We start from the raw sequence: 14,110 nt of genomic DNA, 5'->3' as shown, positions 1-14,110 counted from the left end.
CGTGTGGCATTTGGGCTCTAGAGCACAGGCTCAGTAATTGTGGTGCATGGACTTAGTTGCTCTGCCACATGTGGGATCTTCCTAGACCAGGGATCGAACCTGTCTTTTGAATTGGCAGGGGGATTCTTTACCACTGAGCCACCAGGGAGGCCCAATTCCTAGCTGATTTTGATGGTGCTCTTGAATTGACAGATTAGGAACAGCTGCCCCTAGAGAACCGAGCGCAGAGCTCTGTACATGCACTCCTATGTCGTATGCTTCTTGACTGGTAATGAGTTTGATCCCAGTATTAGTTATGGTATACCTGCGTTCTGCTGCTCTAAGTGGGGAAAGAATACTGTGATTTGGTTACCCAATAGATGGCAGGGCCTGTGCCCATTTACATTCATTATTTATTCCTTCTAATAACATTTTGAAGTGGTATTCTCATTGGGCATGAGAAATCTGAGGGTGTGAAGGACTTGTTTTAGGACTTACTGTTATAGGACATGGAACTCTGCTCAAGGTTATGTGGCAGCTTGAATGAGAGGGGAGTTTGGGGGGAGAATCAGTTTAGTTCAGTCGCTCAGTCATGTCCGACTCTTTTCGACCCCATGGACTGCACGCCAGGCTTCCCTGTCTATCACCAGCTCCTGAAGTTTGCTCAAACTCATGTCCACTGAGTTGGTGATGCCATCCAACTATCTCATCCTCTGTCGCTCCTTCTCCTCCTGCCTTCAATCTTTCCTAGCATCAGGGTCTCTTCTAATGAGTTGGCTTTTTGCATCAGGTGGTCAAAGTATTGGAGCTTCAGCTTCAGCATCAGTCCTTCCAATGAATATTCAGGGTTAATTTCCTTTAGGATTGACTGGTTTGATCTTGCAATCTAAGGGACTCTCAAGTGTCTTCTCCAACATCACAGTTCAAAGGCATCAATTCTTCGGTGTTTAGCCTTCTTTATGGTCCAACTCTCACATCCATACATGACTACTGGAAAAACCATAGTTTTGACTAGATGGACATTAGTTGTCAAAGTACTGTCTCTGCTTTTTAATATGCTGTCTAGGTTTGTTACAGCTTTTCTTCCAAGGAGCAAGCGTCTTTTAATTTCATGGCTGCAGTCACCATCTGCAGTGATTTTGGAGCCCAAGAAAATAAAGTCTGTCACTGTTTCCACTGTTTCCTCATCTATTTGCAATCAAGTGATGGGACTGGATGCCATGATCTTTGTTTTCCTAACGTTGACTTTTAAGCCAGGTTTTTCTCCCCTCTTTCACTTTCATCAAGAGGCTCTTGTTTCTTCTCACTTTCTGGCCTAAGGGTGGTGTCATCTGCATATCTGGGGTTATTGATATTTCTCCCTGCAATCTGATTCCAGCTTGTGCTGGATGTCCGGCATTTCGCATGATGTACTCTGCATATACGTTAAATAAGCAGGGTGACACTATACAGCCTTGACGTACTTGTTTCCCAATTTGGAACCAGTCCGTTGGAGGAGAATGGATACATGTATATGTGTGGCTGAGTCCCTCTGCTGTCGACCTGAAACCATCACAACATTGTTAACTGGCTGTACTCCAATATAAGATAAAAGTTAAAAAAAGAATAAAAGAGAGAAGACATAAACACACTTGGAATGAAAAAAACAAAAATTAATAACTTGTTTTAGTGCATAGTTGTAATATGGCAAGAGGCAGAATCTGACCCTGATAATGGACTCCAAGGCTTTCTACTCACCAGAGGGCATAAAACCAGTGGCTAGTATCTGGCTTGCAAATAACTTTTACTTAGACAGTACAATGTTTAAAAATTAACAAAACAAGGCCCTGCCAACATTTCTAAATTGGATGTTCTGTATAAATACCTGGGTTTCTGGCTTCTCTGTGGGGTGGAAGAGGTTTGGAAACGCTGGGGCCCGCATTCCTTCGTGGCAACAATCAAATGCAGCCTCAGGTAGGATGGGTGCCCTAGAACTCACCAGTCCCCATTGTTCCCTTCTCCACGGCGGGACCAGCTTCTCTGACACTCTGCTCCCAACCTAGCCCCTATGGGCCTCTGAAGGTGCAACGACTGCAGGATTTATTACCTTGCTTTCCACTGCTACGAAATCTAAAGGCAGCGTTTTTCTCATTGTTTTTTAAAGATTAACTTTTGGCTGCCCTGTGGCAGCCTGAGGGCTTTCTCTAGTTGAGGTGAGCGGGGGCTACTCTTCATCGAGGTGCGCGGGCTTCTCATTGTGGTGACTTCTCTTGTGGAGCATGGGCTCCAGGCATGAGGGCTTAGTTGCGCCGAAGCCTGTGGGATCTTCCCGAACCAGGGATCAAACCCACGTCCCCTGCCTTGGCAGGTGGATTCTTAACCATTAGACCACTAGGGAAGCCTGGCAGCCTCTTTTTATTGCACCATCTTGTATGGGTCTCTCATCGCTGAGGTAGGTACATTTTTTTTTTTTTTAACAGCATTCTGTGTATTTTAATAGCCAAAAATTGTAAACAACGAAAATATCCATTAACAGGTGAAGAGATAAACAAATGATGGTGGAATTCTACAACAGTTCTCAAAAATAAAATGGAAATCAACTACTGATAAATGTTGCAATATGGATGAACTCAAAATCATAATGAAAGAAGCCAGATTACACACAAAAAAGAACATGCTCTATGATTCTATTTAAATTCTGGAAAATGTGAACTAATCTGTAGTGGCAGGAAGTAGATTAGTGGTTGTCTAGGAGCAAAGTGGGCAAGAAGCAAGGATTACAACAAAACAGGATGACACTTACAGGAATGATTGGTTGCTCACCATCTTGATTGATGCGATGCTTTCCTGTGCTCATGTGCTCTGTCGTCTTCAACTCTTTGCAGCCCTGTGGACTGTAGCCCACCAGGTTCCTCTACCTGTCGTATTTCCCAGGCAAGAATACTGGAGTGGGTTGCCATTTCCTACTCCAGAAGCTTTCCTGGGTACGTGTATGTCAAAACTGCTCAGACTGTCCACTTTAAATATGTGTAGTTTATTTCAGTCATATTTCAATAAAGTATTTAAATATGCTGATATAGTAATAATGTAGTGAGAGGACTAAGAAGAGTAAGTTTTTTTTCCTTCTCAAAGGAAGGACTGTGTGGAGCATTGAAATTCAGAAGGACCTTAGATCAGTCAGTATTATTGGATGTGCTTGTCTGCAAGCTGTTACTGGTGGTGGTGGTGCTTTAGTCACTAAGTCGTATCTGACTTTTGTGACCCCATGGACTGTAGCCCACCAGGCTTCTCTGTCCATGGGATTCTCCAGGCAAGAATACTGGAGTGGATTGCCATTTCCTTCTCCATGAGGTAGGTACATTTCTGACCTTGTGATTTCAATACTAAGGAACCTACCTGGTGATACATCATCGAGGAAAGCTGGGATCTTTGTTCCCTAAGCTGCATGTTCTGGCTGTAGCCTATTAAAATTCTTATTTAACCTTTAGAACAGTTATGGAAAATAAGCCAATGCATCCACTTGCTCCTGTTCAATGGTATATACAATGAAGTGAGCAATGCCACCAAGTGGAAGAGAGATTCCATGTTGAATTGCCTTAGCGAGAGGGGCTGGGAGGCTGATGACCACTCTCAATTTACAGGGCTATACAGAACTAGAAGTCAAACACCCATCCGCCTTTCTATGCTGTTTCTTTCCAAAGTTGTCCCTTATTCTTTTCAGTAAAACATTATTTTATATATAACTGACTTCCTGTGTGCCAGGAACAATGCTTGAGATACAAGGATGAAGATATTCAAGGCGGTCATTTAAAAAGCCAGAGACACAGATTGCACTTTAGAAGTGGTGCTTCATTTTGGATCTTTTTTCTGTTTATTTGTTTCCTTAAACAAGCTCCTACTGCTGCTGATTCAACATGTTTCATTCTATACATTTTTAATGTTTTGTTCCTGTGTTTTGGAGAATGTAAGCAGAGAGATATGAAATTCTTTGAGTGTCAGTGTAATAAGCGAATACATAAATCTCCTTGTCAAATAGGACTGAATCTCATGGGGGTAGGATTTCACATTCACTGAGCACTTATCAAGAAACTGTGTCAGGCATTTGTATACCTCATTTCCTAAAAATGAGCCCAAGAGGCAGGTATTATGATTTTAAAAGTAAATAAACAGGACTGAATGTGAAGGTTCCATAACTCTAAATCTTCAACTCTTCTTAACACTGTCAATGGTCTCCCTGGAGACATCTTGGAATGACAACCTGGGATATATCCCTGGTTTCTCAGCGTCCTCTATAAACTAAGGATCATCTCCAGGCATTGTGTAAGAAGTGCATCTCTTCTTCACTTTATTCCTTAATCTGCATGAAAACTATTGCAAAAACTCCTTCAATTCTCAGTTTCAAATGAGCAAGCTACTCTTCTCCTGAACACTTTCAATGTCTTCCAAACAATTTCCTAACAGGGATGTGAAGCAAATTTATCTGGTCGCTGCAAGTACCTTGTTCTACATTCAACATACCTTCCATTCTCTCAGAGATGGAACCTCCAACTCTGTAAGTCAGGTAGGTATTCAAATAGGAGAATTAAAACAGGGTCACAGAGAGGAAGGCTAAAGAATTTGACATTTTTGTGTTTACTTGTATAGAGGAAAAAGAGCACATAGATGCATCCACAGTATTTAATTTGTTTGGATAATAGTTACAGAGAAACAGGTACACTCCATATACAATTACCAATACTTTTTTATACAGTTCATATTTCAGTACATCAACACTATTTTATTTACACTCTATTTATGTACATTAACATCTTTCTAAAGTCAGTGCATTGTCAACAAGTTTTATACAGTAATTTACAAGGTGAATGTAGTTAGTTAATTTAATAAATTTTCTGCTAGTCATGAATTAAAAAAATTAATTACAACCAATGTAACAAACACAGATCAAACAACATTAGTAGATTGTGCTACCTGCTTAAATAAAACATCTGTAAGGAAATTATTTAAAATCTTCCACTTTTTCATGGGACTTGTCCAGTTAGGAATGGACAGATTTTATACACTGAAAATCATGAAACTCTAAAGTCTGCGTTTTGTCTGACTTCATTATATTATAGCATTTAGGCCAACCCTTCCTACTTGCAATTATATTCTTCTTCTGAATAGGCTTTCAACTCAGCCATTTACCTTTCTAAATGCTCTGAGAATTGGTTAGTAATTGACCTTAGGTATCAAAACACAAATGCTTAATTACATTGGTACCTACTATCTATGAGGAAGGAAGGGTAATGGAATCTGACAATTAATGAGAATCAACTTCCAGGGTCCAGATGAATAAAAAAAGTGAAATATTTACCTTGAATATATATTTAGAAACAACACAGAAAAAAAATGTTGCCTGAAATAAATAACATTTATATTTTTGTTCCAGTCTTGAATTATTGGAGGATAAAATGAAGTAAGCAAAGAAACATAACTTTTGATGACCAGAACTATTTAAAAAAAAAGCAAATGGAGATGCAAACAAAAAGTTTACTTCCTAAATCCCCCAACTGCATTAAAAATACTTATACATTATCAACGTTTGGGATGTATTTTGTTTTTAAATTTAATATGATAGGGGAAAATACCCCCATCAAGTTAATTTATAGCCCTTACAGCCATCAAATATGAACAAGTTCTGCAAAGCTCATTTGCACGTATTCTTTTTTTAAAGTGCAAAACAAAGAAACAAAGAACAAACAACCACTAACTGCAAAACACCATCTAGCTTTGTGGCCCCGTCCCCTCTCAGACACTGCGCATCAGTGCGTGGAAGGATGGTGTCGATGTCGGCCGCCACTCCCCTCCCACCCTCAGCAGTGGGGGGGAACGTTTTTGAGGGCACTTGAAGTACCCTCAGTGCAAGCTGCCTCTATCTGGAGGGCTATTTTAGCTGGATCTCCCACGATGTTTTTTTTTTTTCCTACAGGGTCTCCCAACCAAGGCCCTGGGGAGAAGGCACGCAGCTCTTAAGAGAGCCTCCCTTTCAGACTGACCACTTATACATGTCTCCACTACAATGACACAACAACAGAAACAAAAAGCAATGAAGATATAGAAAGGGTGGGGAAATGCCTTAAAACGTAAATTGAAAAATCTGTGTCCATGCTGTAAGAATCCTTCACACGCCTTCATGATCTCGCTTTCTCCATCGTGTCAGTCGCTACAATGGAATAAAACTTCAGGAAAAAGGAGGTAGCATATCATGTCGTCCCCAGACAACACTACAATTTTTTGTTTTACTTTGACTCCAAGGAGATTCGTAGTATTCTGTTATGATTATTGGTAAACTATATTCGCTACAGGGTTGTTCGTGTCTGGACAAGCACAATTTAGTTCTTATTTGGTCCCAGGTGGCTGGTGCCAAACCCTTTAGTTTACAGGCTAGTGGTGGGCTCTGCCTGAAAGCTCTCTACCAGGGAGCTTACGTGAAACACTTCCAAACAAAATTATTACTACTGGTATGTTAACTGCTATTTTAATTAGAGTTTTTTTAAGTTTTGTGCTTCAGGGTCACAGGATAAAATAAGTACACATTGAGCTTGCCTTTCAGCGATGCTTTTGCCAAATGTCAGCTACAGGGAGCCATCTCCCTCATCACCAGTCTACCCAGCAGCCAGAGTGGTAGCTTCACTGTAACACGCAGTACTTTTTGTAATCAGACTCGAAGTCTTCGTCCATGCTGCTTGTGTCTGCCATCTTTTTGCCATCGATCTTTGGCAGAAATTGTGCATAGTCTATCCCCTGCTGCTCATAGAAAAGAATGTAGGCAGAGTCGGTGTCAATTTCATCAGGGTGAAGTTCCTGGAGGAGCAAGAAAAGTCTTTAACAAAAAAGCTGGGCTTCCCTGGTGGCTCAGACGGTAAATAATCTGCCTGCAATGTGGGAAATCTGGGTTAAATCCCTGGTAGGGAAGATCCCCTGGAGGAGGGAATGCAACTCACTCCAGTATTCTTGCCTGGAGAATCCCCATGGACAGACGAGCCTGGCGGGCCCCAGTTCATGGGGTCGCAAAGAGTCAGACACAACTGAGCAACTAAGCACACAGCACACACGCTGACTCTACATCCTCACCAGGGAAGGGAGGACCAACCCTCTTTCATGACTAAAACTGATCGCTTCCAATCAGCTTAATATTTTGGCTTTCTCATACCTGCCCCTAAAATAAGAACCATTATTTTCAATGTTTGGTTTTGGGAAAATATACAGGCCATAGACAAGTCAAAAGAATGATAGAAAACAAAATAACACATTAAATTCTAATGGGATTCCCTGGTGGCTCAGAGGGTAAAGCGTCTGCCTGCAATGTGGGAGACCCGGGTTGGATCCCTGGGTTGGGAAGATCTCCTGGAGAAGGAAATGGCAACCCACTCCAGTATTCTTGCCTGGAGAATCCCATGGACAGAGGAGCCTGGCGGGCTACAGTCCACGGGATCGCAAAGAGTTGGACACGACTGAGCGACTTCACTTTCTTTAAATTCTAATAGCTCAAAAGATAAGAACTTTTTCTTATTAATCAATACCTTCTATTTTTTCACTGTTTTCATTTTCTGCTCTGCATATCACTTTTTTGGGGTGAAGGGGCATGCTGTGTGGCTTGTGGGATCTTAATTCCCTGACCAGGGATGGAACCCAGGCCCTGACAAGTCTCAGCCACTGGACTTTCAGGGAATTCCCTGCATGTCACTTTTATTCCTTTATATTGAAGCCATCTATATATGGATTCTAACAGAAACAACTACTTTCTATTCAGGAGAAAGGGCTTTCCTAGTAGCTCAGTGGTAAAGAATCTGCCTGCCAATGCAGGAGACACGGGTTTGATCCCTGGTCCAGAAAGATCCCTTGGAGAAGAAAATAGCAACCCACTCCAGCATTCTTGCCTGGAGAATCCCATGGACAGAGGAGCCTGGTGTGCTACAGTCTATGGGGTTGCAAAGAGTAGGACATGACTTAGTGACTAAACAATAATTCTGGAGAAAATCCATTATTTCAACAAATGTCTTCTAGATCTGTTGACATTTCTGTTTCTTTTATAAAAGATCGGGGACATTTACCTTACAGCTGCTGTCATTGTAACAGTACCACTTGCTATTTGGGTTTTTGGCATAAGTGACGTAATGGCCCCCGCCCAGAATTCCTGAATGGCACTGTAAGAGAGAAGAAAGTGGAGGTGTATTAGTAGTTGACAATACTCAGGCCAGGGCAAGTACCAGGATCCAATCCAAGGAAAAGTGTTTTCCTTCTTCCAAAAACAAACCAAGAAGGAAAACTGAAAATTTTAAAACTTTGAATCTTACCATTCTGTTTTTGTAATTATTTTTGGAAAGCAAAACTCCCTCAGAAACACACACTTCTGAATGGCTTAAGCCTGTGACTCCACCTAGAATATTACATGACTGTTCCCTTTATTAAACTGTGAGCATCTTGGATTCTACCCAAAAGGCCAAGATATTTACTGCTAACTTAGTCTATCACCAAGCTCAATGCCTTGCAAATGAGCAGGCTCTGAAAAAATGATGAATGAATGAAGATGAACAAACCAACCACTGAAAAGGTAGATCATTCCAAAAATCATACAAGAAACCACTTACCGAAATTGCATATAGGTTATAAATAGGTTTAACATGAATATCTTCTCTTTGGTCGTCAGTACTGTCTTCTTCACTGTGGTTTTCAAGCTGACCATTGCTGTAGCCATTGCCACATGCCTCATGCTCATAAAGGAATCCATTGGCCAAAGCTACTTCGTGGTCCTGCGGGGTGACCAGCTCAGGCTGGCTGCCCCCCAGCACGTGCCCTCGGCTCAAGGCATCAGACAGCTCACAAACGTGCCCAGCCCCGTTCTCTTTGCTGGCATCCAAGTTCTCCTTACTACTTGACAATTTGTTTTTGCTGCCGATTTGGGGTAGGCGGAGCCTCCCTTTGCTTCTCCCTAAAGTCCTAGGGCTGCTGTTAGGGCTGCTGTTTTTGCTGGAGGGACAGCTGGTTCCACTTTTTCTTGATGTAGATGGTGAACCTGTGAAAGGGAATAAAAGATAAATCCAAATGTCACAAGTTAAACCAGCCACCAAAAGCTAATTCTGCAGTCAACTGCACAAGTGTACACAAAAAGGTAAAGCCAGGGGCATCCTGACTGGCTAAGCTTTACTCCTATTATGTGGCCGATAAGTTACATTCTTGTCTTCCTCAATGCCAACCCTCTCAAGGCAGCAATGTCCTGAAAATGTGAAGTACAGTTAAGTATGGACTTAGAAAAAGAGCAGAAAGATGATTTAGGGCAGATTCAATTCAAAATAATATTAGATGAAGGGGTTTGACAAATATGCATTCTTCTTTAGATTAAAAAATATGACTACAAATTATCAAGCACTTACTCCTGCAAGGCGTGACATCGGAAACTTTACTATTTCTACCTCTCACAACAATCCTGCAAAGGAGCAGGTCTCAAACAGCTCCTGACTCCCTTATATACCCTCAAAAATTGCTGAGGATCTTGAGAACTTTTGTTTTTGTGAGTTCCATTTATCAATATTTACCATGTATATATTTACCATATTAGAAGTTAAAACTGAGGAATTTGAGAAACACAAGACACATATATTTCATGGACAATATCACATATATGTTGGCTCTGAGTCAACCTGTGAGAGAATGAGAGTGGAAAGGCAAATACTTAGCTTTTGGCTTTTTTTTTTGGCTGTACCGTATGGCTTGTGGCATCTTCAGTTTCTTTACCAGGGACTGAACTTGGGGCTATAGCAGTGAAAGCGCTGAGTCCTAACTACCAGACTGCCAGGGAATTCCCAAATACTTAGTATTTTTATGAAAACAGTTCTGATCTTCAGAAAGGGTCTCAGGCACCCTCTAGGGGTTTCCCCAAATTTTACTTTGAGAACCTCTGATATAAGCAAACAAGGATGACAACTATCATTCATAATCACCAAATGCCAGGAGCTATGTAAAGTGCTTTACTCTCCATTTTATTAATAATATTTATTTATTTGGCTGCACTGGGTCCTGGTTACGGCATGAGGGACCTTCCTTGCAGTGCCCGGGCTCAGCAGTGGAGATGCTCAGGCTTAGTCGTCCTGCAGCAGGTGGGAGCTTAGTTCCCCCACCAGGCACTGAACCCTGGACCCTTGCACTGCAAGCGGATTCTTAACCCCTGGACCACCAGGGAAGTCTCTACAGTGCTTAATTCTTGATGTATCAATTTCTCACTCTGTGAACTGAGTATTTTCTTCTTTTTATGAATGAGAAAAGAGATTTAGTGAGGCTGTATCTCTTGCTAAAACTCACACAGCTCAAATGTACTGAGTCCAGAAGGATCCCGGTACAACCAAGCTGTTGCTCTAGAGTGGAAGACGGAGGGAAACATGCAGCCTAGAGGGCCCAGGAAGGGCCCCCTCCAGAGTGAGCTTTGGGTTCCTCACCTTTAGGACTACTGACGATGTTGGCACTCAGTGAGGACGGGCTCTTACTCAGGAGCACGACATCTTCCCCAGCGGAGTTCTGAGCGTCTGCTTTCTTCACCTCTCCTGTCGGGATCCTGGGCTCAGAGAGGTCATCCCCCTGGGGTGTGAGTGGTCTACGCTGACAGAGAGCTGGGGCCCTCGGCACCAGAAAAGCACTAGGGTCAAAACTTTCACGAGGAAACTTAACAATTTTCTGTGATTTTATCCATCGACCATTTACAAACTGAAATCGTTTGAGATGAATAATCTGGAGAAGAAGAGAAAACAGTTGTATTAACATGTTCTGAAGACACAAATTACACACTAAAAAAAAGTCTAAAACATTTGTATATGTTCCAAAAATATGTCTTTCCCCCCACCAAAGAATATATGTTCTTATGTAACCTAGTTAAGAGGCCACTGACCTTTAGCTATGTGGCTAAAACGGTAATCTCCCTAATTTCATAATCGGTGTACATCCAAACTCTCTCCCAAATGTCTTCAACATCAAAGGAGCCTCTTCTTCCATGTCCTCTGGGCTTGTGACTCACACTGACCTTTACCTCTCTCCAAAATCATCCATTCACAAATACACGAGGCTAGAATACTACAGACTGAATCATTTGAAGAAAAGTGGAGGCGTTTTTAACAGATGAAAGTTACCCAGCCTCTAACAGGAGGTCTCTCCTTTCTTAACATTTCTGTTGGCTGAGATCAGGGGGTTTCACTGTCCTGAAGAGCATAAGAATCTTCCTTCTCCTTTCTGGCTTCTCTCTTTCTTTTCAAAAGCAATGAATTTCTTCAGGCTTAAACACAGTGTTATTATGCTCCCTATTGTGAGCATACTCTTGAGAGTCCCTTGGACTGCAAGGAGATCCAACCAGTCCATCCTAAAGGAAATCAGTTCTGAATATTCATTGGAAGGATTGATGCTGAAGCTGAAACTCCAATACTCTGGCCCCCTGATGTGAAGACCTGACTCACTGGAAAAGACCCTGATGCTGGGAAAGATTGAGGGCGGGAGAAAGGGACGACAGAGGATGAGATGGTTGGATCACCATCTCATTGGCATCACTGACTCAATGGACGTGAGTTTGCGTAAGCTCTGGGAGTTGGTGATGGACAGGGAAGCCTGGCGTGCTGCAATCCATGGGGTCACAAAGAGTCGGACATGACTGAGTGACTGAACTGAACTGATTGTGGGCACAGATATTTGGGTGGCTACCTCTACCCTAAATGCTTAACTATTTACTATTTACATAAAGCGAATCCCTCTCTAAGGGCCACGCTGGTATGTGGATGTAACAAAAGCCCATCGAGCTATCAATATAACATTTACTCCTCATTATTCTTTGTGTTCAGTTGCTAAGTCATGTCTGACTCTTTGTGATTCCATGGACTGAACTGGAGCCTGCCAGAGTGATTCCTCTGTCTGTGGGATTTCCTAGGCAAGAATACTGGAGTGGGTTTCCATTTCCTTCTTCAGGGGATGTTCCCAACTCAGGGATTGAACCTGAGTCTCCTGTCTCAAAAACACAGTTTTATAAATGCTGATACTTCATGATACGTGATATGTTTTATTTGATGGTCATATGAGTATAAATAATTGTCAAAATTCATCAAACTAGATATTTTAAATCTATGAATTTAACTACATGTTAACTACATACCTCAATCAAAAAAAATAAACCTTACCCCTTCCCACCTACCTGTTCTCAAGCCTGTCCCTATGCTCAGCTTCCCATCCCTGTGCTGTGCTTAGTCGCTCAGTTGTCTCTGACTCTTTGCGACCCCATGGACTGTAGCCTGCCAGGCTCCTCTCTGTCCACGGGGATTCTCCAGGCAAGAATAGTGGAGTGGGTTGCCATGCCCTCCTCCAGGGATCTTCCCAACCCAGGGATCAAACCCAGGTCTCCAGAATTGCAGGCGGATTCTTTACCAGCTGAGCCACCAGGGAAGTCCATGAATATTGAAGTGGGTAGCCTATCCCTTCTCCAGGTATCTTCCTGACCCAGGAATTGAACTGGGGTCTCCTGCATTTTCAGGTGGATTCTTTACCAGTTGAGCTACCAGAGAAGCTATCCCTGGAGCTAGCCAATCCCTGTTAGTAATTTCTTGTGCTTCCTTCCCTGGGGAGTTGTTCTTGTCTACATTCAGTCTCACAGAGTGGTAGGAAGAAGATATGAATAAAATAATAGACGCAAGGTCTGGTTATCAATATGATTTCCTCCCTTATGGAAAAAAGCTTTCTTAAATGAATAGGAAGAACTGACACTCCAACTCTTGACAATCAACAGGAGAGTCTCCTAATCCATGGATGGAGAAGGCAGAAGTGCATCAAATCAGAAAGAACACATTGGCCCTGTGTACCTGGTGCACACACATTTAATTCAGCGGTGTCTGCGCCTATGTGACCAAGCACAGCGGGACCGGAGGCTCAGGCTCCCCTGCTCTTCTATAGTCTGTAAAGCGCAAACCTCAAGCTTCCTCTCTCCCTAGAGCTAGAAGTGCTTTCACCTTCTCCTGAAGTTCAACTTCACCAGGCTTTACCACGTGGGGCACTTCTCGCATGTCTCACTCAACTGCAGTTACTGGTCCATATGACTTCTCTTCCCTTGGAGGCTGTACCCTCTTTAGGATACAAAACTAGTAAATGTATGTAGGACAATTCAGGTCTGCGTACACTAGCAAAAGTGTTTTATGTATGTAAATAGTTGGTTGAACTGCATGGCTTGTGGGATCTTAGTTCCCTGACCAGGGACTGAATTGCCAATGAAACTGCTGAGTCTGAAACACAGGACTGCCAGGGAATTCCCAGCAAAAGCATTTTAAACACTGTGGCAAGAAAGATTATTCTCAAAAATTCTTATTTGTTCACAGCTTCTTTCCTTCAAGCTAGACTGCTACTCTCTCAGAGGTGGGGTTGTAACATACCAGGATGGGGGGAAGCCTCCAGAGATCTAGCTTCTTGGTTGCCAAGCAGTGGGTCTTACACTTGGAGCAGTAGTACATCTCATTCTCCCCCAGCTCCTCCTCGCTGGTGAAAGCTCGGAGACAGCTGTCCAGGTTGATGGGCTCAGCTTGTGCACGCCGACTCTGTTCCACACTCTCGTGCTCATCTACAACCTGCAGGTGGAGGAAACGAGGAACGAGAGAAGGGGTAGGAGGGAGCTTAGAATGGTCACCTGCTCTGCATCATCCTCTTGGTGACTCAACCTCATTTACTTTACTTTAAAATACAACCAAACCAGAGTCTGAGTAAATAGAGCATTTGCACATTTATTCCCAGATATCACATCAATAACATCTTTGATCAAATTTCTACTTAAATGACCATACCTTTTTGGGAAAAATTTCTGCATGCTACTAAATGACAAAAACAAAACCAACAAGGAATTGCCTGTTTATTTTACAATTTTGAAATCTGAAAACAGCTTATATGCAGGCTGGCTTTCAAGTCAAGGGTGTTGAGGTTAGGACATTTATTTGTTTAACAGGGACAGGGGACATTATTAGTATGCTGCAGGCTCTACAGAGGCTAGGAGAAATAATATCACTGGAACACAGAGGCCAGATCTGGATTAAATAAGAAAGGGTACAGAAAAACTCACCTTGAGAGGACAGTCACCAGGGCGTTAAAACCCAAAGCCACGATCATT

The 14,110-nt window shown here is 42.4% G+C and overlaps 1 protein-coding gene and 1 long non-coding RNA gene across 3 annotated transcripts in view; one reads left to right on the top strand and one right to left on the bottom strand.

Moving 5' to 3' along the window:
* Positions 1-1,382: 1,382 nt before the first annotated feature.
* On the top strand, positions 1,383-5,532 carry LOC133231738 (uncharacterized). Its single transcript, XR_009731219.1, has 2 exons — positions 1,383-1,932; positions 4,420-5,532. It is a non-coding gene; the product is annotated as an uncharacterized LOC133231738 (long non-coding RNA).
* Positions 4,622-14,110, bottom strand: part of USP32 (ubiquitin specific peptidase 32) — a 204,501-nt gene continuing 195,012 nt past the window's right edge. For both annotated transcript variants that reach the window (XM_061390239.1, XM_061390240.1), the window contains exons 30-34: positions 13,386-13,577; positions 10,431-10,719; positions 8,589-9,013; positions 8,052-8,144; positions 4,622-6,801 (exon numbers count right to left, since the gene is read on the bottom strand). In XM_061390239.1, the coding sequence (XP_061246223.1) occupies positions 6,628-6,801; positions 8,052-8,144; positions 8,589-9,013; positions 10,431-10,719; positions 13,386-13,577 (1,173 nt within the window). In that variant the 3' untranslated portion in view covers positions 4,622-6,627. The remainder of the gene's footprint in view (positions 6,802-8,051; positions 8,145-8,588; positions 9,014-10,430; positions 10,720-13,385; positions 13,578-14,110) is intronic.

The sequence above is a fragment of the Bos javanicus genome, chromosome 19 (assembly GCF_032452875.1).
Source record: "Bos javanicus breed banteng chromosome 19, ARS-OSU_banteng_1.0, whole genome shotgun sequence".
Taxonomy (NCBI): domain Eukaryota; kingdom Metazoa; phylum Chordata; class Mammalia; order Artiodactyla; family Bovidae; genus Bos; species Bos javanicus.
This window is presented reverse-complemented; position numbering and strand designations above follow the sequence as displayed.